Source organism: Tasmannia lanceolata, unplaced genomic scaffold (genome assembly GCF_043159265.1).
Source record: "Tasmannia lanceolata isolate RefF3 unplaced genomic scaffold, GAP_Taslan_0.1 ptg000002l, whole genome shotgun sequence".
Classification (NCBI taxonomy): Eukaryota; Viridiplantae; Streptophyta; class Magnoliopsida; order Canellales; family Winteraceae; genus Tasmannia; species Tasmannia lanceolata.
The window spans coordinates 52,064,442-52,086,012 of record NW_027518679.1 but is presented as its reverse complement, the minus strand read 5'-3'; the positions used below and the strand labels follow the sequence as shown (position 1 = coordinate 52,086,012).

The window sequence follows — 21,571 nt, the reverse complement described above, 5'->3', positions numbered from 1 at the left end:
ATAGCCTTTTTTGCCTTTTTGATTGAGTCGAGGGTGAACGTGAAGCAGAGCAAAGCCTTGGCTTGAAAATTCAGGCATCTTTGTGTTCTTAGCTTTTCTTCGCGGTGGAATTTTGTTACTTGGTTGCAAATGGAGCCTACAACTCTTTTGTTTTTCCTTAAATGGTTAAAGCTTTATTTACAAAAAAAAAAGCCCACGACTAGGGGTGGCAATGGTTCGGTCGAACCGAACCGAAATTTGAATCGGTTTGGTAAAACCAAACCGAAACCGAACCGAAATTTGAATCGGTTTGGTAAAACCAAACCGAAACCGAACCAAAACCAAATTTTGGGTTCGGTTCCGCCAATTTTGCCACCCCTTACTCATAATAATTGGAAATATTCGGTTTTAGTTCGGTTTGATCCCCAAACCGAAAATTGAATCGGTTTGGTTTAACCAAACCAAAACTGAATTTTCGGTTCGGTTTTGGCTCGGTTCTGGTTCGGGTCGGCCAATTTTGCCACCTGTACCCATGACCTAGCCGGTCATGGAAATACAATGACACAAATAGGGCTGGCAGAGGGGCGGGGCCGGATGTTGCATTCCCACCTGTAGGAAAATTCCCCGTCCCCGCTTCGAGGATGGTGGGGAATCCCCGTCCCCACCCCGCAGGGAATATCTAATCCCCATCCCAGCCCCGCCCCGTCCTGTCCCGCTCAAAAAAGCTTTTTAACGCCCATAAAAAAGAAAAAGACAAGCTGTGTTTGTGCACTTATCAAAATATGGTAGTACCAATATCACTAGCCTAAAAGAAATATTTACTGTTAACAGAAAAAAATACAAAAACATTACTAAAATAAGAGCATATTGATAATGGCTTGCATATTAAAATGGGTCCAGCCGGGGCGGGGATGGGGTGGGTCCATCCCCATCCCCGTTCCAAGTCGGGGATCCCTGCCCGTGCGGGGCGGGTCGGATCCTCGTTTTAACGGGTGAAATTGCCAGCCCTAGACACAAACCCAAGATTTTTATCCAAGGAGTTTTTACATGGTGGCCGACCGTCCAACATAAAGGGTAAAGAGAAAAAAACCTCTCCCTCTTGATTTTTGATCTAGGTCAAACCTCCTTTCTTGACTTTTAAGTTGATAAAAAAATCAACGTGGTGGATATTTTCTAGACAATCTCTTGGGATAGGAAGACCTACGGTCCAACCATCCGGTAACATTGAGGGATGATCTCCCCGTCTATTCTCTGACTGTTACGGTTTTAGATCTTAGCCTGTTTAATCATCGGTGGTGGCTGACGAGCAAGGTTTCCTTATTACAACAGCGCTTCTAATTGGATGTTTCATTAGAGGGCTTTGAAATTGTCACTAGGACTGTTTTGGTTGCCCGAGTCAAGTACCTTCCAACCCGTTGGATTGCATTACACAGCATTTGGGAAATGACAAGGTGTAGAAGTGCTTCACTCTTCAGTCTAACTAGGTCAAAGGTTTTGGTTGTAGTTGAATCCCATTGTATGTTGTTCCATTGGAGATTCCTGCAAAGCCCACTTTGCCTTGATATAATTGTCGGCTTTTGGTTGCCACACTAGGATGTCTGAAGCAAAAAAATGTATTTTGTATTTTTTGGGTAACTTAACGGTGTTTGGTTGCCAATTTAGCATTTCAATTCCTCGTGACCACTAGACAAGATTCGAAAGTAATTATTGCTTGTTCGGTGACAAGGCACTCATGTTCCTACTTTCACCTCCTATTCCAAATTTCTTAGAAAAGAAGGAATTTGACATGTAGAATTTTACTCTCCCCTCTCTTCTCTTTCAATGTTATTGGTAATGACACCCCATTCCATTACTCTACGAGGCTGGCAACCAAACAGTACTTATCACTATTCTACGAGTTAAATCCTAGGAATATCAAACACTACAAGGGGGCGTTGTTTGGATACGCAGATTTTAGAATCTTGTATTTCCTCCAAATCGTAGTTGGGAGACGAGAGAAAGTGACTGGCCGTAGTTTTCTGTTTTCTCATCCTCCTTTCCGTCAGCAAGAGCGCAGGAGATCATCTCATGTTTCCAGGTTTTAGAAATCTGTAGATGTGGGAGAGATTTCTAAAACCTAGATTTCTTGCTTAAAATCCAAGAAACGCCGTCAGGTTAGCATACAACAGTTTGATCATGAACCCACGTTTACACTGTTTTCAAACTAAAATCGAGATTCTAAAATCCGTGTATCCAAACGGCCCCCAATAACTTTTCTCGACCCTATTGGCTACTTATACAACCATCTCCATCCAAATAGAGCCCTTTTAGGTACCCTTTAAACCTGTCTCAATGCTTATGAGGGGCCCACTCCCCCACTCCGGACCTTAATACTAAACTTATGTCTCTCTCTTTAATATTTCCCAGCACCCATCAAAGGAAAGCTGAAAATTCCCAATTCTGAGAAACCCTTTTTGGTTCCTCCAGTTCTACTACTTCAACGCAGACAACCCAGAAATTCGACAGTCGTGAAAGGGCAAAAGACATGCTAGAATTCGAATGGGGAAATTTGGTCCCAATTTCACTTCCCAGCCAAGAACCCACCCAAGATTCCAACCAAACCCTAGCAGGAAATGTCCTCCATCAGCATATCAAATACACTTTTCACAAAACCCTAATCAATTCACCCACATACTCTCTCTCCTTCTCCGGTCCTCCGGTGTCTCCCTCACCGGATTCCGTCATCAGCCCTTCTCGTCGGCATCGGGTTCCGATAACCGGCCAGAAGAGGAAACCCTTTTCCGATGGTAGCGGATCGAACCGGGTCGAACAGGGTCCGGAGAACAGGGTCGAAGAGAGTCCGAAATGTCAGGTTGAGGGATGTAACTCCGATCTATCACAACTGAAGCCTTACAAAAGACGTCACAAAGTTTGTGAATTCCACTTCAAAGCCCCCACCGTTTTGGTCGCGGGTCTTACTCAACGTTTCTGCAATTTATGCAGCAGGTATGGAAGAAGAACCTATTAAAAGACCAAAATGTCCTTGCTCTAATAATTTAGGAGTTTTCTTTTGTTTTTTTTTTCTTTTCAAAAAGAAGTCTTATACTTTGCTTTATTTGCACAAGAGTCTTATAGTTTGACAATTTGCTAATAGAGTCATCACATTTGAGTGAATTTTGCAAATCACCAAGATACCTTGGTAGATTTTCTTTAACTCATGAAAGGCGAAAATGTCCTTATATGTGAAACAAAAATTACCTTGTATAAAAACCAAAAATGCCTGGCTGTTTGGATACTGGTAGTTACCTTGTAGATTAGTGGTATAACTTTGAAAAGCAGTGGGAGGGGGTGTCATTACCTATATAGAAAGAGAAGAGAGAGTAGGAGAAAATTTTGAGAAATTTGGCTTGGAGAGTGTAAGGAGGGGACATTGATGCCACGTTACTGGACATGCTCAAGCAATGAAATTCAACCTCTTTAGCTCACTGTAAGAGTTTGTCTAAATTCTTGTTTTTAAACTAAGCTCTTGTATGTCTGATGGGGAGCTCCAAACCAATCTGCCGCCTGCACAAACAGCAAATTCAGACCGGTTGCTATTGACTTGAAATTTGGACGAATCCTATTGGACTTCTCTTATTGTTGATGGTAACTGCATGCAACAATATCTTTTAATTTCGATACTCTCCGTGCCCTGAAAAGCCCTCTTCACTAGTTCAGTGCTGAAATGCTTTGATGAGAATTTTCACCTCCTGTGGTGAAGATAATTTCTATTAGCATCCATTTCCATGACAGCTGCAAGTGAATTTTTTTTTTTGAACGGAAATAGATTTTATTAAAAACAAAAAAAGATACACTAACCGAGGAGGTCAGGATAAAGGAAGAAAAAACACAAAGCATCAGACAACCGGAATAGAAAAAACAATAAATCAGGGAGGGAGAAAGTCGAAAATGGCCATAGACTCCTTTCTAGCCCCCGCTCTACCCAATCGATCTGCCTCACTATTAACGGATCTTCTTACTTGATGATAGGAGATGTCCTGATTCTCTACTTGATCCATAATTTCTTCAATAAAGTGCAAGAATCTCCATGGGGATGTGTGACTACCATCCGACCATTTAATGTCATTGAGGGTATCCCTTCCACTATAGGCTATCTATGGCTTCACTATCCATCATTCTGAATCCTTGAAGGATAGGTTGTACTTCCGCTTCATTTGAATCCGAAATACCTATTGGACCCAAGTGTAGGCCCATAATGTGGCTCCCATTTCATCCCTTAAAAGGCCAGTAACCCAGCCAGACCTGGATTGCCAAGGCTGGAACTGCCAAATTTTAACTTCACCTTCCCTGGCTCGGTGAGAGACCATCTAGGAGATTTTTTTAAAGGTAGACATTCTAGGAGAATGATTCTATATTATCTCTCTCTCTCCCAAGACCTCTCCCCATCCTTGCCAGAGATCGATAAAAGAAGTGAGCCTGAAGCGAGGAAGAATTTTTACCCACGATATAGTTAACGAGATCACCATAGAGAACAGGAAGAGCGGACTTTTTGATACGCCTTCAAATATTCTAGCATTTCTTTCCTTCTAAATCACTTATGATTTACCCGACACTTTGAATTTATTGCCGACACGACACGACACGACACCCGTGCCACATGTGTCGACACTCCCTTAGACACTTGTAAATGCATTGCTAGAAGTGTCGGACATAATGTAAACGTGTCGACACATTTTTGTACCCGTGTCAAGTGTGACATTCTGTTTTATTATTGAATATTGTGCTTACATCTTTTATTTCTTTAACTAATATTGACTATTTTATCCCCTCTCCCAAACCTAAAATCCTAAACAAACTCGTATTCTCATATTATATCCATTGCATCCTATTGATTTTTCCTGTCCCCATTTCTAAATTTTGGGGGTTTGCCGTGTCCGACACTCTGTGTCCATGTCAACACGCGACGCCCCTATCCGTGTCCACAAATCATAGCAAATCACCCATATGGTAGCTAGAAAAATCACTCTCCACAAAACTTGACCTTTCTCCTTCCAAGGAGAGAGAAACCAACTATTAAGCAAACTCTGCCATGGTCAATGGAAATTCAAATACCCATATAATAGCTAGAAGAACCACTCTCCATAAAACTTGCCCTTTCTCCTTCCAAGGAGAGATAAACGAACTATTAAGCAAATTCTGCCATGGTCGATGGAAATACCCATGACAATCCAAATCTCCTCAATATGCGACTCCAAATGGATCTCGCTAATCTGCAGTGAATGAAGATATGGGATGGCGATTCCCCGGCCTCTAGGCAAAGGGCAAAATGATCGACAATAATCATTCTTCACCTCCAAAGACTATCCACCATGAGGATCTTTCCTTGGACAGCAGTCCATGTGAATGCACAAACCCTCGGAGGAGCCTGGATGCTCCACACCCTAGCTGAATCAGAGACACTAAGACAAGGAACAATATGGTTATAGAATGACTTTACGCTAAACTCTCCAGATGAGCACCAGATCCAAACCCTTTTGTCCTTTCTGCTTCTTTGGATGTGGCAAGCATCCAATAATTCCAGCAACCGATCAACCTGATCTAACTCTCTGTCAACAAAGAAATTCCGTCTGAAAAAGTTGGCCCAAGTAACCCTCCCCTCCTCCCTCACAATCCTTCACAAATGCCCCTCCTTATTTAAAGCCACTGCAAATAAGTCAGGGAACTCCTCGCAAAGCGGCCTCTCATGACACCACCAATCTTTGTAGAATTTTATTCGGTCCCTTTATAAACGCTGAATTTAATTCCAGCCCCGAACTTGAATAATTGCTTCTGAATATCCCTCCAAAAAGTCAAACCAACTTGGGAATATCTGACATCTGAAATTCTGAATACCAATTTTCTGGAAGAGCATCGTACTTACTATAGGGGGTCCAAACGGTTGCAATTGAGTTCTCACAAGAAAATTCAAGAACCATAAGATCAAGGTGTCTCTAGAGAAAACTGTATTTCCTTAACCATTCTCTTCACAGAACTGGTTTTCTCATATATATATATATATATATATATATATATATATATATATATATGTATATATATATATAAATATATATTTGAATGGTTTTCTCATGCATATTATCTAATTATAATGGATTCTGGGTGTTAACTGTTGTGAGTTGAAAAGAAACTTCTTTTAAGTTTGTCCCATTTTTGGAACTCCTTTGTGATAGTGGGTTGAAACCGCGCTTAACCTTAGAGCAGAATTATGCTCTTACACATGCACGCCAATTAGAAGCTTAATTCCTCTAAATGATGATAGGCCCGAGCATATAAGAGAAATTTGATTCGATATCAATCCTGTGAAGAATCAGTTTCCTCTGTTGTTGATTGTGTTGGCACCAATTAGACAGAGATAAGCTACTTCTGTTTCTGATCGTGTCCATAGAAACAACTTCTCTATGGGATTGGTCCTCTCTGACATGACACTTTTGAATCAGATTTAAAAGAGTTTTACTCATTACTGGCCCCTTGTGAATCAGTCATAACTATCTGCCAACTGAGAGCATTTCAACATTATAGACATATACATATTTGTATGGAGGAGCTCATTAGGAATGGGATAGTTTCATGTTTATCTGAAACAATGGTCAGTTAGCTGCTACTAGATCCTACACCTACGAAGTTTGAATTCAAAATCCACACTTTCAGCCACTCGTACTTTCATTTTAGACCAGTCACTGCCTATCTCTACTTTTGGTGCCCTTACCCTGCATCAACCCACCATTTTACGCCTCATGTTTTGATCGAGTGGGCCCATAATGCTAGCATCCTTGCATGGCAAGGGCCAAGAATGCTAGTATATAGAAATGATATTCCCATACCCTTATTCAAAGTATATCATTGACCATCATCGGTATTTTGGTCTTTTTACAAGGTACTTTGTCCTTTCACATGTGAGGACATTTTGGTCTTTTTATGAGTAAAAAAAATCCACCATTGGCACTTTGGTCACGAATTGATGGCATGACCTAAAGCCAAGTTTTTTTCCCCAAATGAGCAAGTAAAGCAAAGTAGAAGATTTCTTTTGCTCTCTGTTGTTGTTTCCTAGCAGCTCTCTTTGCAAAAACATACATAATTTATAAGTTATAACCACTAGTCATTGGCGAGACAGTTCATAAAATCCTGAGGGTATTCGACGTCCAGGAATTTGTTTCGAAACAGCATTTCTTTTGCTCTTCCGCATTCAAGACAGTTTAATGGAAACTGTATATTCCTACCCCTCGCTTTGATAGAGACGCACCTCTGTTAAACATATTATAATGTCTATACGTTGTAACAGGTTTCATTTGCTATCCGAATTCGATCAAGAGAAACGCAGCTGCACAAAAAGGTTAACTGATCACAACAGTCGGAGAAGAAAATTAAAGCAATCTCAATCCGAGAACCACCAAACATCACAGGGGACTGTCGAATCTCAGTCAAGGAGCAGAAAATCAAAGCAATCTCAATCCGAGAACCACCAAACATCTCAGGGGACTGTCGAATCTCAATCAAGGACAAGAAAATCGAAGCAATCTCAATCCGAGAACCACCAAACATCTCAGAGGACTGTCGAATCTCAATCAAGTAAAACCGACCTTTAATCTTCTACTAATTTGTTGTAGTATAAATGATTAAATAACACCAACTAACAACTTAAGCTTTTGGAGTAATTGTTTGATTCACATGGTATCAGAGCATGTCCTGGGTTCGAAACCCAACAACTATTTGATATTAAAAATGCACTGGTACGGCCAACCCGAAAGAGAGTCACGCGGGTCACACGTGACGGGAAGTGTTGAAGTACAAATGATTAAATAACCCCAACTCTAACATCTTAAGCTTTTGGATTAATTTGTTGTTTCACATAATTCCAAACCCCAATTCAATCTTCTACTTCAGTTTTTAATTAGAAAACGACAAACACAAACTGGGTTTTTTCCCCTCACTCGCAGAATCCTCGCTGGAATCTGGCATGCGTTCTTCATCTCACCCTCTTGAATCACATTAGATTGCTTGTGCCCGAGCGTTTATCTCCGTCAACTAGTTTCTGTCTGTACGAGCGTCGGCTTTGGGACAAAGAAGAATATTATAAAGGGTGGAAAAGGAAGAGGAAAGGTATATCTAATTTTCCCCCTTTTTTCTTAAAAGTGTTATGATGGGGACCATCCTAGGATCACATCATGTTAGCTACTGCATTTATATAGAACTCAGATTTTCTTTTCCGTTTTATGTTGCTTCGGTTTTCTTGGAAATTGTAAATCAAAATAAATGTTTATAGTTTTGTTAAAAGTCCTTCTAGTATTCTAGAATAGTTATTATTTGTGAAAAATGTAAAAGTCATTGTATATTATTTAGGGTTCTTAATGTCTAAGCAAGATTATCAAAGAGTCAATGAGGATTTCCTATGATGTTGCTTAGGATTCCTAAAAGACTATCCTAAAAGACTATTGGGGACTATGGCAAGGTCTTTAATGTATTTAACTATTTTAGGAGTGGCTTGAGTCTTATGAGTATGAAGTGATTTGTGTAGAGATTGTAAGCTAAAAGGGTAGACTTCAAGGGTGAAAGTTCCAAGGGAGAAGAAGTGCATAGATTCCAAGGAAAAAGGTAAAAGAACTCCAAGTCACTTGTAAGTTGTTTGTAAGTTGTTTTGATATACATATAAAAAGGCCTTTATTTTGGTGTTACATTTTTATTATTTGGGCTGTGTATCTCCTAAGCTCCGTTACCTTGCTCTCATAATCATAAAACGGTATAATCGGTCCAGCTAATTAGGGCCAACAAGTGGTATCGGTTCTTAGGATGTGTTGTGAAAATCCAGGGAATAAGTGATGAAGTTTTCAGTTCAAGGTGACGAACAATTCACCAATGAGCTAACCCTTTGTAGGCGAAGCATTGGAGACAGAGAAGATTTCGACTAGCACTTCCAGAGTCAAGTAGACTTCCCTGCATCCTCATGGGCATCCCCTTAGATCAGATGGTTGGGATCATCTTATGGAAATGGTTTTTTGGGCACAACCTATTTACATTATGGCCCATCACATGGACGGTTTGGATCATCCTATAGTGTGGTCAGTAAAGTACTTTTAAAAAAATACGGGAATATAAGGGCTTACACCATATAAAAACTCCTTTCCAAGACCCCAAAAGTCTTTTTATGGAAAAGAAAACAAATCCTAATGAGACTCCACTTGCGTCTGAATTAAAAAAAATGAAGACATTTGTAAAGGGGGGGGCATCATCTTATGGAAATGGTTTTTAGATGCTCCGGTGAGAAGAGGTGACTTGTGCCAAATTGATAGAGTAAAAAGAGGTAGGGGCGGACTGAAACAACTTGGGTAGAAACAGTGATGAAAGACTTGATAGCTAGGAACATGACCTTTGATAGGATAGAATGGAAGAAAATGATCCAAGAAGAAGAACCCAACTAGAGCCAGGATTAGAGCCGGGTAAATTCCTTTTTCATGAAATTTTTCTAAAGGATTCATATAGCCCACCCCAACTAGTTTTGGACAAAGGCTTTGTTGAGTTGAGTTGAGTTGAGAATGGCATTACCATCCTACTAATATAATTAAAAAACTATCCCTTTTCTAGCTGGCTTAAGCAATTTTCCTATTGGCAAGAGAAAACCCAGGAAATCTAATGCCTTGTTTGGATTGCAAGAAAAACATGTGTGATGGAAATGATACAAGTATGATTAATTTAGAGGAATATTATGACAAGTTGAAGGCCCTTCTAAGTAAAAACTGAATAGAGTTGATTCAAGTTATTTTCTTGTGTAAACAAGGTATGAAATTTTAAAAATATGTGATGCAGATTGTAGGCCAAATAAGATGGGCATATTTGCCCATAAGGATTTATTTCTATGTTACTTAGTTTCTAGGATTCTTATTTCCATGTTATTTAGTTTCTAGGATTTTCTTTTCAATGTTATTTAGATTTAGGGCTTTTATTTACTTTCCATGGAATTTTATTTCAGTTGTGTATATATAGAGGTCTCATGTATTAGGGATTTTAAGTGTTTATGAATTGATATTGATTGGCTTCTCCCCTCTACATGTTTCTTCCTTTTTCTCCTCTATTCTACCTCATCTACTTCTCCCCTAACTCTTCTGTTCTACTTCTAATTCTCCACTTCTTCTCCTATTCTCCTTATTCTCTTATTCTATTCTTCCCTCTCTTCTCTTCGTCTTCTCTTTTTCTCCCCTTTCTTGTATTTCTCTTCCTAGTCCTACATCAATATGTTTCCTTTCCTATCTTTTCCAGAAAATTCCTGCAATAAAAACATACAAACAGGGTCTAAGAGAAAAACTAGGAAATCCAACTTCCCATTATAGCATCGATTTAGGGGACTCAAAAACACTTGCTGATCCACACAGATCATGATGGCTTAAGCCTAATATAAACCTTTGCTGCACCATAAATTACAGTAAGGGCAGCCTAAATGAATGGTCTAGATTATGGGATACATTCTTATTTAAGCATTTTCATGAACTACAATAATTTAACTCAAGATATGAAATGCCCAAATGATCTAAGCCATTCATCTGATGGGTGACCATCTAGATGTTGTAGCTAAAAAGAATCTTGGACACCCAATTCTACCATCTTGGGATGATCATGATAGTATATGACATTAGGCTTTGGCATCGGCTTGATGGGGTCATCTAAATGAATGGTCTAGATTGTACTTAGTGTTTCACATCCTTGTTAAAGAATTGATTTTTAGTTAAATTTGGAAAATAATATATTCACCTCTTTTTTTTTAAACTTGGGACAGCCTCCTCTGGTGTAAAAGAGTGCAATAATCAGTTTTGGACTCACAATCGGTTTTCAGAATCCAAAACAAATAGGAAAAAAAAAAAAAAAAAAAAACCAGCTTCATTAAATAGCACATGAAAATAACACTTTCTAAAAAGAGAAATATAAAACTTAACTATTCCATATTTTAAATATATAGATTTTATGCTTAAAAAAAACAAAAGAAGAAAATGAAGAAAGGGTGCTCTAGGCCTCTCATGTGTTACATGTACACAATAGAATACGTTGAACTAAGAACCATATGATGAAGAGAAAGAGCAGTATTTTTTTGAAGGAAAGTGATATATCAGCCCAATTTTTTTACATGGGACAGCCAGCTCCAGTGTATCTAAAACTACAGAGGGGCTGTCCCATGTAAAGAAAAGGGGCAAATTTATCCTTTCTCTTTTCGAATAAGGGGCGGCCATTATCAGTTCCATATATAAAAAATGCTTTAGCATGCCTTTTTGGCTTTTATAAATTATAATTATAATATACCCCAAGCACTGCTCGGAAAACGGAATCCCGTTTTGGGGGGAAAAACGGGCATTAACCAGTGGAGTGCAATGGGCGTGTGAGCACGTGCACCCCTTCAGAGATCCAAATGGTAATTTTCATATCTCAAGGTGGCCCACCAAATTCTAAGATAATTTTCTACACTAGTGAAGAGCAGCATTGAAATTGAAATATGGAAAATAATAAAAAGAAAGTCTCTTTTACTCTCCGAATATTAGAATATACTTATTGGGCCCCACTTCCGCCACGTGATTGGATTCTTGATCCAAATGGTAATTACAAGGCCGCACAATTTAGAAACCTCGATCATTACGGGGGCGCCAACCTGGTATGGGACATGTGAACCAACCTCGTATGGGACATGTTTAAAGGGCCTAGCATAACATGTTCCATCAACTCTAGGGCTTTACGGGGATTGGATAGATTCTAACATGTGAGCGTGTTAGGCTAGGCTCTTTAAACCTGTCCCACACCAGACTAGGTCCCCCCTAGTCCCATACTTAGGCAGGCCCCACCTAAGACCATAATGTTAATGTTAGCACACCCTTAAAGAACTCTAATATTTTGTGTGTGTGTGTGTGTGTGTGAGAGAGAGAGAGAGAGAGAGAGAGAGAGAGAGAGAGAGAGTAATTTGAAAAATAATCACGGGCAGATCTAGATTACCTAACAAAGAAAAAGACCAGTATACAAAAGATGAAGAAAATTATTCATTATGAATGAGAGAAATAGAGAAGTATTTTGAAATCTGAAATTATAATATTCATTATTAAAAGACCAGTGTACAAAAGATGAAGAAAATTAATCATTATGAATGAGAGAAATAGAGAGAGTATTTTGAAATCTGAAATTATAATATTCACTATTAATGTAGAGAACAGCATCCTAACCAAACAATAGCTTCACTGAGTTTATGAGAACTAAATCAAATGAAAAATTCCCAATTGAATAACAACAATACAAACTTATTATGATCAAAGATATACAAAGAGTTACCAACCTCAAATCACATGAGTTCCCTCCAAAGACTTCCATATATCACAACATTCCTCCTCTTCCTTGGATTTGCTCCTCCCTGGCATGAACCCGAAAGACGAATTTGGAATCTGCATAAGGTCCAGCGTCAAATGTACCGAGGGCTCATGGAAGTGGCCCCACTCGGGCGTCATGTGGCACGACTCGGGCCCTTCAGGGACCACTTGGTGCTGATGTGGCGAATGGGGGACGAACATCTGACCACCATCCCCTTCATCTGCTCCTGTAACACCGGACCCCATGGATATGTTAGAATAGCAAAATGAGTGTCTTTGCCAAAACCCATGCCTTTAGAATATGGTAGTTTCCAGCAAGTTTTCAACCTTTCAAATCATTCAATGGCATTCGATGAGTGTTTTTCCCGTTCACATTCGATAACCATTGAAATCCATGTTTTAATCGATGTTTACCGCCAACGATCCATGCCGGTCTTCTCTGAGGAATTAGATTGAATTTTGAGTGTCATTATCAGAACCAAGGTAGGAGGTTTACCGTGGTGCCATATGCGGTCGGAGAAGACCTGGCGGGCGAGGACAGCGGTCCGGTTCTCTGCAATCAACTCGCGGAGAGCTGCGCTGGATTGGGACGAGAGATCGGTGGGATATAGCCAAGAAGAGGACTTTGATGACAGAAGAGAGTGAGCACATCCTGTTGCCGATATGCAAGGAAATCTGCCACCCCTCCCTTTAGTATCTGCACTCATTAATCAGCTCTATATCAAACAATCATAGTAAGACAATACAATCAAATAATTGAAAAGAATATAAAAAATGAACTGGGTCATTGTAAAATTCTGTTAAGCACAGCCAGGAAAGAGAATAAATAGTTTCTTTAAATAAATGTTTTAAAAAAAGAGAATTTTGAACATTCTATTAGATGGCCGATGAGAGATATGGATCAAGTCAATCAAATCCAGTTATTAGTTTTGGATATACATGTCAATGGTAGCAAATAGAAGAAGAAATTCAAATAGAAGGCATCATTAAAAACTAAAACATTCTTCTAAAATATATCAAAGTGCCCTTCTGCACTTCTGCATGACTGAAATGATTATTCTTTCCAAGACTTTGTTTATCTATGTTAGAACAAAGGATGATAACCTGTCGAGAAAGAAGAAGCTAAAGTCTTATGAATTCATTTAAAAGTTGACTAACTCTAGGTCGGACAAGAAACCTAAGCTCAAACGGAGGACTAAATCATGAAAGAGTCGTGATGTCAAATCAATGTTAAACTTCATTTCTAAATGCTGGACTTCATGAAAAAATCTATATGGACCAACCCAAAGGCTTTGTCGTTCACATGAAAGAATACAAAGCTTGCAAATTAATAAAGTAATTGTATGGCCTAAAACAAGCCCCTACGTAGTAATATTAAAATTTTAATAATGAATCAGATAATTGTGAGTGTAATAAATGTCATGGATAGTGTAATAGTATGTTTGTATGTGAATATGTTGATCATTGGAACAAACATTAATGCAACAAAGGGGGCACAGAAATTTCTTTAGAAAAACTTTTACATGAAAGACTTGGGAAAAAGTGATGTTATTTTGTGTATTAAAACGCTAAAAATAATTAAGATGAAATCATCTTTATCATAACCACACTATAAGATTTAATCAATATGATTGTAAACCTATTAGTACGCTTTATGACTCAATTATAATGAGTGGTGTGAATTAACCGAAATACTTCAGTGTACCGTGAAAGAACGAGAGTTGTGGTGCACAAGTGGGAGACGAGAGCGATGCTTAAGGAATGTGAAAACCATTTCTCTCTTTTGTAAGGTTTTCATGCACAGGAGTGTATATTTAGATTCGACAACTGTACAGCCCATTGGGTAACAATATATCAACATGGTCTATTCTTACACTAACAATTTTCACTTTAAAAATGTTAACCTCCAATATTCACCATTTCAATTTGATATCTTATGCAATATTATGATTATTTTATTGGTTAGATCTATTCTTTCAGACTTTTAGTAATCCAATGAGTTTATCAACTAAACATTTTTAAGGATCTTTGTTAACGGGAAACATATCAAAATACCAACGTAGAGAAGAAAATAAAGCTTAAAGCCTTCAAAACATACAACTGCAAGATTTATATGGTTCGACAGTGGACCTACATCCATAGAGGAAATGAAAATATTTCCTCTATCTCTGAGATTAGGGTTTCAAGCTTTTTTCTCCCATACCTCTATCAATACCCAAACCAAATTAGATTATCATAACCGCAAAGTGAAGCCTCCTAGAGAATATATATACATATCAAAAGTCAAAAATACACTCAATAGTGTAATAAACCTAGTGGTTGAGAGCTCTGCCTGTTATGGTAAAGTGTTCAGCACTATCCTGGACATTACTCCTGGAAAGAGTGTACAATATTTTCCCAAAAAACACTCTTGGAAATGCAAAACATCTGTTGGTTTGGGTGCTAGGACCCAGATCGAAGGTTGGCCGCGTGACCCTAGGCTTGTGTGCCAGCAATGCAACTTGGGCTTGAGTGCTAGGACCCAGATCAGAGGTTGGCCGCGTGGTCCTAGGCTTATGTGGCCCCTGACACAACGATGGTGCTACGCAATAACGATAATGGTTGTGCCTTTTCCATCAGCTATAGCTTTTTGTAAGATTGGTAGCGTCACGAACCTACAAGTGGTATTAGACCGAGGTGACGGGTTCGAGTCTCCCCAGGGTCATTGCTGGGGGGATTGTTGGCTTGGGCGCCAGACCAGATCGGAGGTTAGTTGCGTGGTCCTAGGCTTGTGTGCCAGCAATGCCCCATGAGCTTGGGCCTTAGGACCCAGATTGGAGGTTGGCCGCATGTCCTAGGCTTGTGTGCCCCTTTGAAAACGCAATGGTGCTACTCGATAAAGATAAAGGTTGCGCCCTTTCCATTAGCTATAGCTTTTGGTAAGATTGGCAGCGCCACGATCCTACAACATCAGTCGCAAAATTCTTGTGAATACCACTTTTTGTTGTTGTCTTTGTGAATATTAGGCTCACTAGGCATTGCTCCCACCATGTGTTGCACTTCATTACTTGAGTTGGCATTTTTTATACAAACCTGCCATAGTCCCACCACTTACCTCTAAGAAAAAATCATGCATATGATTGTTGCACATATAACATAGCCGTTTGAAATTTAAGGCCTGAATTTTAAGAAAGAAGATTATCAGTCCATGAGGAATCAAATTAGATGGTTTTTTTTTATCAAAACCAACCTCATGTTGAGTCCCATAGATAGTTAGCAGCAAAGATGTACAAAGTACTCAAGAACAAGAACACAGGCAAAAAGGAGAAGAAAATGTGAAATATAGCAGCTACAAAGCCAAGAACAAGAACTCGGCTGCATGAACAGATCCTATTCTTTCACTTACTTTTAAATATCTCTCTGTATTAACGGATGACTAGCCAAAGTCAGCCCACTTTTACCTTAGCCAAGTTTTCATTCTCATCAGAGTTTTTCCCTATCAAGTCAATCAAATCGCCTTTAAATCACACAAAGTTAATAAAAAGGTCATTGTGTCAATCTTTGACAGATTCGACTCCTCTTTACCGTGGTTGAGTTTTCAAAATCCAAGTTTAGAAACATTGGATTCAACCACACAATGTAAAAACTCAACGATGAGAATGGGAGAAAGAGAGCTAGTGTCCACCTAGTTGTCATACATAATCTTGCCTGTTCTTAATTCGATCCGATGTGACGCCTAGTGCTACACTGGTTTTAAAACTTCTCTCGTGAAATTTCAAGATCTATGACCAAGTCATTCTAGCCTTCACATGCAAGTCATTCTAGCCTTCACATGCACTAAGTAAGAGGTTCTTAATCTCCATTAAGAATAGAAATCACTCATAACCAATGATTTGGACCAATTGGGACTCAATGCATCAAATGACGAAAAGGGAGGCCTTGCTCCTTTGGCATTTCAACCCAAAATTTCAAGAAATTCAACACTTGCTTGTGTCATTTAGACTTTGTTTCTTTCGATTCGATGTAAAATGGGCGTAAAACAAATTTTACAACCATTTTTAACTGAGGAAATGGGTATAGAACTTGTTTTACACCCATTTCATGTTGAAAGAAACTGAGCCTTATAAAAACGGATAACTAGGAAAGGAAAATATTGCAACAGGACCAGATCTTGTCCAATTCTCAAGTTTGATATGGATCCACATTCCTAAGCTACAAATCCGCTATCTAATTCACTTTTTCCGTAGGTAAGCTGGGGCCATTGAGCCAGAGGCTCAATCCCTACTATCTAGTTCACTTCCTTAAAGAAGTAAACATGCGGGGAAAACACAATTATCTCTAATCAAGTCAAGGACTTCATACAACATATCCTCCAATGGGCCTTAAGTACAATTCGATTTAGAGGGAGTTGTCATCAATGATAAACATGAAATAGAAGTCCCTATGGGTTTTTTTTTTTTTTTTGAATGGTAAAATAGAAGTTCCTGCGGTTGGTGCAAATCCTACACTATGCATACAAGAGAAGAATCCTTCGATCGAAGGCCTTTCCATTTGATAGATGTGACTCGATTTCAAGTAATGAGCAAATTACAATGAAACCGTAACACCCCCCCCCCCCCCCCACACACACACGCTCACAGATATAGAAATATTTTCTATTTATCTCGTATTAAATTATGATGGGCGCCGCCACTTATGTTGATGTTGAGATCCCCCAGAAATTCTTCTTCTACCCTTCTTCGATCTTGACAATTGTTGATCAACCGTCTATGAAAGTTCCGTTTCTCACTTGGGTTATTTGGTTCAATCGCTCACTGACTGTTGCCCAAGCGTTTGAATAATACACATGTTTTAAAACACTGGAAGTTGGGGCATTCGAATAGTGCGCGTGCCTTTAAGAAGATTCGAATTTGAATTACCGGTGGTTATGGCGTATGAATAGCACACGTCTTAAAGAATATTTTCACTTTGAACTGCCATGTATGTGATGAATCGTATTCAATTAGAATATGCACTCATGATTCTCGGCAACTAATCATATATTCTTGACTTAATTGATAACAATGAGCTTTAAAGTTGTATACCACCTTCTGTTTGCCTTGATAATCCATCGTTTCAAATTTTAAATTCGACAGCGTAAATATCTAGTAAAGATTGTCTGCAGATTTCAAACTTCAGCTTCATTAGAATCTCTAAACCCTAGCGGACCTAAGTAGACCCTCTCACTACTTACCTCTATCATCCCTAAAATCGCAGCTAATCCTAAGTGATGGGGTGTAAAAAGATCCCCCACTCACGGATCAACACGGGGCACCAAGGCAAGCCCACATGCTCACCACCCAACCAGGGGTAATAGGGTCATTACAACCTAAAAAAGGAAAGATCAAATATAAACCTTACCCAAACACAATCTTGCACCTGTCCAAGGGCATGAAGGAAAGGGTAAAGTTTGATCCACTAATAGGCTGACGCCTGTCCCCAAGGGCAAAAGGGTAATCCAATACCCAAAACTCCACTATAAAAAGCCTCCTAAGGCTCAAATGTATGGGGACCGAATCCCTAAAAAAGCCATCATCTCTAGCTTTGGCTTTCCCAATTTTGTACCCATTACTGACTTGAGTGTCGAAGGGCCCGTCCGGAGCTACGACTCTGGGTTGGTCTTCTGACCTCGTGTACTTCTGTGCAGGACATAATTCTCAATCAGTTTAGCAGTTTGGACCCGCCAGATCAGCTCCTTCATCACTGCATCATCTGTTACCAATTTTAAGCCTAACAGATTGGCGCCATCAGTTCTTCAAGCTGTTCTGAACGTCTCCGGTCGAACAGGATATTTGGCCTTAAAATCCAGTTCTTCAAGCCATTTAGAACATCTTCGGCCGACCAGGATATTTGGCCTCAAAATCCAGTCCTTCAAGCCGTTCAGAACATCTGAGGCCGACCAGGATATTTTGCGTCAAAATCCAGTCCTCCAAGCCGTTCAGAACATCTCCAGCCGAATTGGATATAACATGTGGGCAAAACTTAACCTACAGGAGGCCAAGTTGTAGCTCATTGATTTTCGGCCGACCTGAAACGTTTTCCAGTTCATCCGTGAACCAGCCGACCTGAGGTGGACGACCTGAGCCAGTCGACCTACCATGGCCGACCTAGAAGATAAGCACATTAAGACAAACTGTAGAAGCTATGATGGATAACTACTCATCACCCCTCACTGGTCTAAGCAAGTGGGGGGCATCTGATGGGGTGTAAAAAGATCCCCACTCATGGATCAACACGTGGCACCAAGGCAAGCCCACATGCTCACCACCCAACAAGGGGTAATAGAGTCATTACAGCCTAAAAAAGGAAAGATCAAGTGTAAACCTTGCCCAACCACAATCTTGCACCTGTCCAAGGGCATGAAGGATAAGGTAAAGTTTGATCCACTAATAGGCTGACACCTGTTCCCAAGGGCAAAAGGGTAATCCAATACCCAAAACTCCACTATAAAAAGCCTCCTAAGGCTCAAAGGTAAGGGGACCAAATCCCTAAAAAAGCCATCATCTCTAGCTTTGGTTTTTCTAATTTTGTGCCCATTACTAACTTGAGTGTCGAAGGGCCCGTCCGGAGCTACGACTCCTGGTTGGTCTTCTGCCCTCGTGTACTTCTGTGCATGACATAATTCTCAATAAGTTAAGCAGTTTGGACCCGCCAGATCAGCTCCTTCGTCACTGCCTCATCTGTTACCAATTTTGGGCCTAACACTAAGCAATTTTTCCCTCTCAAAATACCTGATAACTGGATAATTGATCTTGAAAGCAAGGTGAAAATTTTTCAAATCTTTTAGAACGCACCTTTTCTTTCTATGGACCACAAAAAAAAAAACCTTCAAGCTCTTTAAGTTGACTTAATTAATTAAACCACACTTTAATCAAATATGATAAGGGAGGGGCCCAGCTAATAATACATTTTGCAATAATGTCCTCCTTGTCACCTTTGCAACTTAATTTATTGTAATGACGCATTGCTTTAAACCAAATAAAGCCAATTAACGACCCCAATTATTTATTTCAGAAAAAAACAAGAGCTTATGAAAGCAACAAACCAAATCCCAAAAAAAAAAACCAGAGAAATAAGTGTATAAACATCAGCAAACCCACATAAGAAAAATATATAAAATCAAATGTTGAACTTAAAAAAGAAAAAAAGAAAAAAAAAAGGATACCTTGAGAAGAGTATCTCGTCATGGATTCATGACTGTTCTTTCTCCTCCTCTCGTTGTGCCCTGCTAATCTCCTTCTACAACTCCTCTTCGAATCATCAAACTCAGACACAACATGAAACCTACAATCCAAAAAAACAAAAAACAAAAATCAAATAAATATACTAAAAACACACCCCCTTTTTTCTACCTTTCACCCCCCTTACCTGCTGCATTGCTGGCAAAACCTCTGCTCAATTCCGAGCACCACAACCTTAGGTGCTTTGGAGTGCACCTCACAAACCTTATGCCTCCTATGGTAGTCCTTCGCATTCAACAGTGCAACGTGGCACCCTTCCACCTGGCACCTCGGCGGGCCCCCGCTGAATCCCCTCCCCCTCTTCCCCAATGGAAAACCCGCCACATGTCTTTCTCCGATTGGCCGACCGTCCTCGAAGTATTGCCTCTTCCCCAGCTTCAAGCACGTGATGTAGGGGTCCGGCGCATTGTTCCCCCACATAAAAGAGGGCGACTGATTATTAGTAGACGCACCCCAATTCCTCGCCTCCCAATAATCCCACGGCATATTATTGTGGTTTTTCCACGCCCTGTATTCGCTCCCTCCACCCCCATTTTCCATCCCCACCTCTCTCGGTTTTTTTTTTCTTCTTTCTCTCTCTGTCTGTGTAGTAAAAGAAGAGGAGAGAGGAGTGGGTCAGTGATATTGAGAAAGCGAGGAGGAGAGAAGGGAGGAGGTCATGTCAAAAGTGACGAGAAGAGAAAGGAGGAGGTCATGTCACGTGCGGCCACACGCACCATTAGTTGGACACGTGTTATGAGGTGATGTGAGGAGGTCAATCAGACATGACTAGAGAGAGGGTGGCATTAATTCACCCATCTCATCACCAAAAATACAAAAGGAAAAATACACTCAGACCCACGTGGTTTCTGACCCCTCGTGCCCTCTTCGGTTACTTAGTTTTTTTAGAAAAATACGTGGGAATCATCTTCTCCTTATTTGCCAGAGGTTGTTTGGTCGTCATTTTAGTAATTTTGAGGTCTTTGACCACAGGGTTGTTAAGAGCCGGTCGGGTGATATGCACAAATCTTAAGCAACCAAACAACCTTCCCTACATCCTCTCCTAATCTCTCTGTTGACTGATCTTCTTTTGATCTCCCGTTGGCTTCTTCTCCTCCTAATCTCTCACCCATTCACAAGCAACCAAACAGATTGTTTAAAAAGTTACATGTAGACCCCCGTGGTTTCAATTTGTGTAAGATAGATCCCCTCAGGCCTCAGTTGACGATTCGTCTACAGATTGAAGGGTTAGGATGATCCTATGGAGTTGATTTTTTGGACACACCCTATCTATGTCAGTGCCCATCAAATGAACACTTTGGACCATCCAAGCAATGTGGGCCCATACTCGAATCCAAAAACACAGTGGGCCCACATTGCTTGGATGATCCAAAGCGTTCATTTGATGGGCCCTGACATAGATAGGCTATGCCCAAAAAATCAGCTCCATAGGATCATCCTAGCCCTTCAATCTGTGGACGAACTGTCAACTGAGTCCTGAGAGGGTCTACTGTACACAAATTGAAACCACAGGGGGTCTACTTGTAACTTTTTAAATATTAGGGGTTAAGTTGAATGTGTCAGAAACCAGAGGGGGTCAAAGTGTATTTTTCCCTAATAATTATGAAACAAATAATATCTACACGTCCATTTTGATAATGACACCCCTGCTTCTACCTAGGGCTGCAACTCGGGTTGGGCGGGTCGGGTTTTGGAGAACCCAACCCTACCCGAGAAATATCTCGGGTCGGGTTTTTTTTTCGAAAAACCCACGATTCCCAAACCCGGCCCTGCCCATGATAAATCTCGGGTCGGTTCGGGTCGGGTCGAGTTTTTTCATGTTGACGCAATTTTTTAAGGAAAATTCTTGTTTGGCAAGGCAACTCAACTCATAGAAGCAGAAATTACACTCACATTACACTTGAATCAAACAATGATGTAATTACACTCACATCACACTTGAATCAAACAATGCTGTAATTAAACAATGTT

The 21,571-nt window shown here is 40.0% G+C and overlaps 2 protein-coding genes across 2 annotated transcripts; one reads left to right on the top strand and one right to left on the bottom strand.

Moving 5' to 3' along the window:
- Positions 1–2,363: 2,363 nt before the first annotated feature.
- Positions 2,364–8,686, top strand: LOC143886743 (uncharacterized). Its single transcript, XM_077390852.1, has 3 exons — positions 2,364–2,964; positions 7,295–7,581; positions 7,950–8,686. Exons 1-3 carry the CDS (start codon positions 2,504–2,506, stop codon positions 8,003–8,005), a joined length of 804 nt encoding a protein of 267 aa, XP_077246967.1. The 5' UTR covers positions 2,364–2,503; the 3' UTR covers positions 8,006–8,686.
- A 3,407-nt stretch (positions 8,687–12,093) lies between these two features.
- LOC143886733 (squamosa promoter-binding-like protein 7) lies at positions 12,094–20,280 on the bottom strand. The gene is made up of 4 exons (XM_077390843.1): positions 19,728–20,280; positions 19,525–19,643; positions 12,838–13,038; positions 12,094–12,568 (listed from the first exon to the last, which is right to left on the bottom strand). The coding sequence occupies exons 1-4, from the start codon at positions 20,138–20,140 to the stop codon at positions 12,312–12,314; spliced, it is 990 nt and encodes a 329-aa protein (XP_077246958.1). The 5' UTR covers positions 20,141–20,280; the 3' UTR covers positions 12,094–12,311.
- Between the last annotated feature and the right edge of the window lie 1,291 nt (positions 20,281–21,571).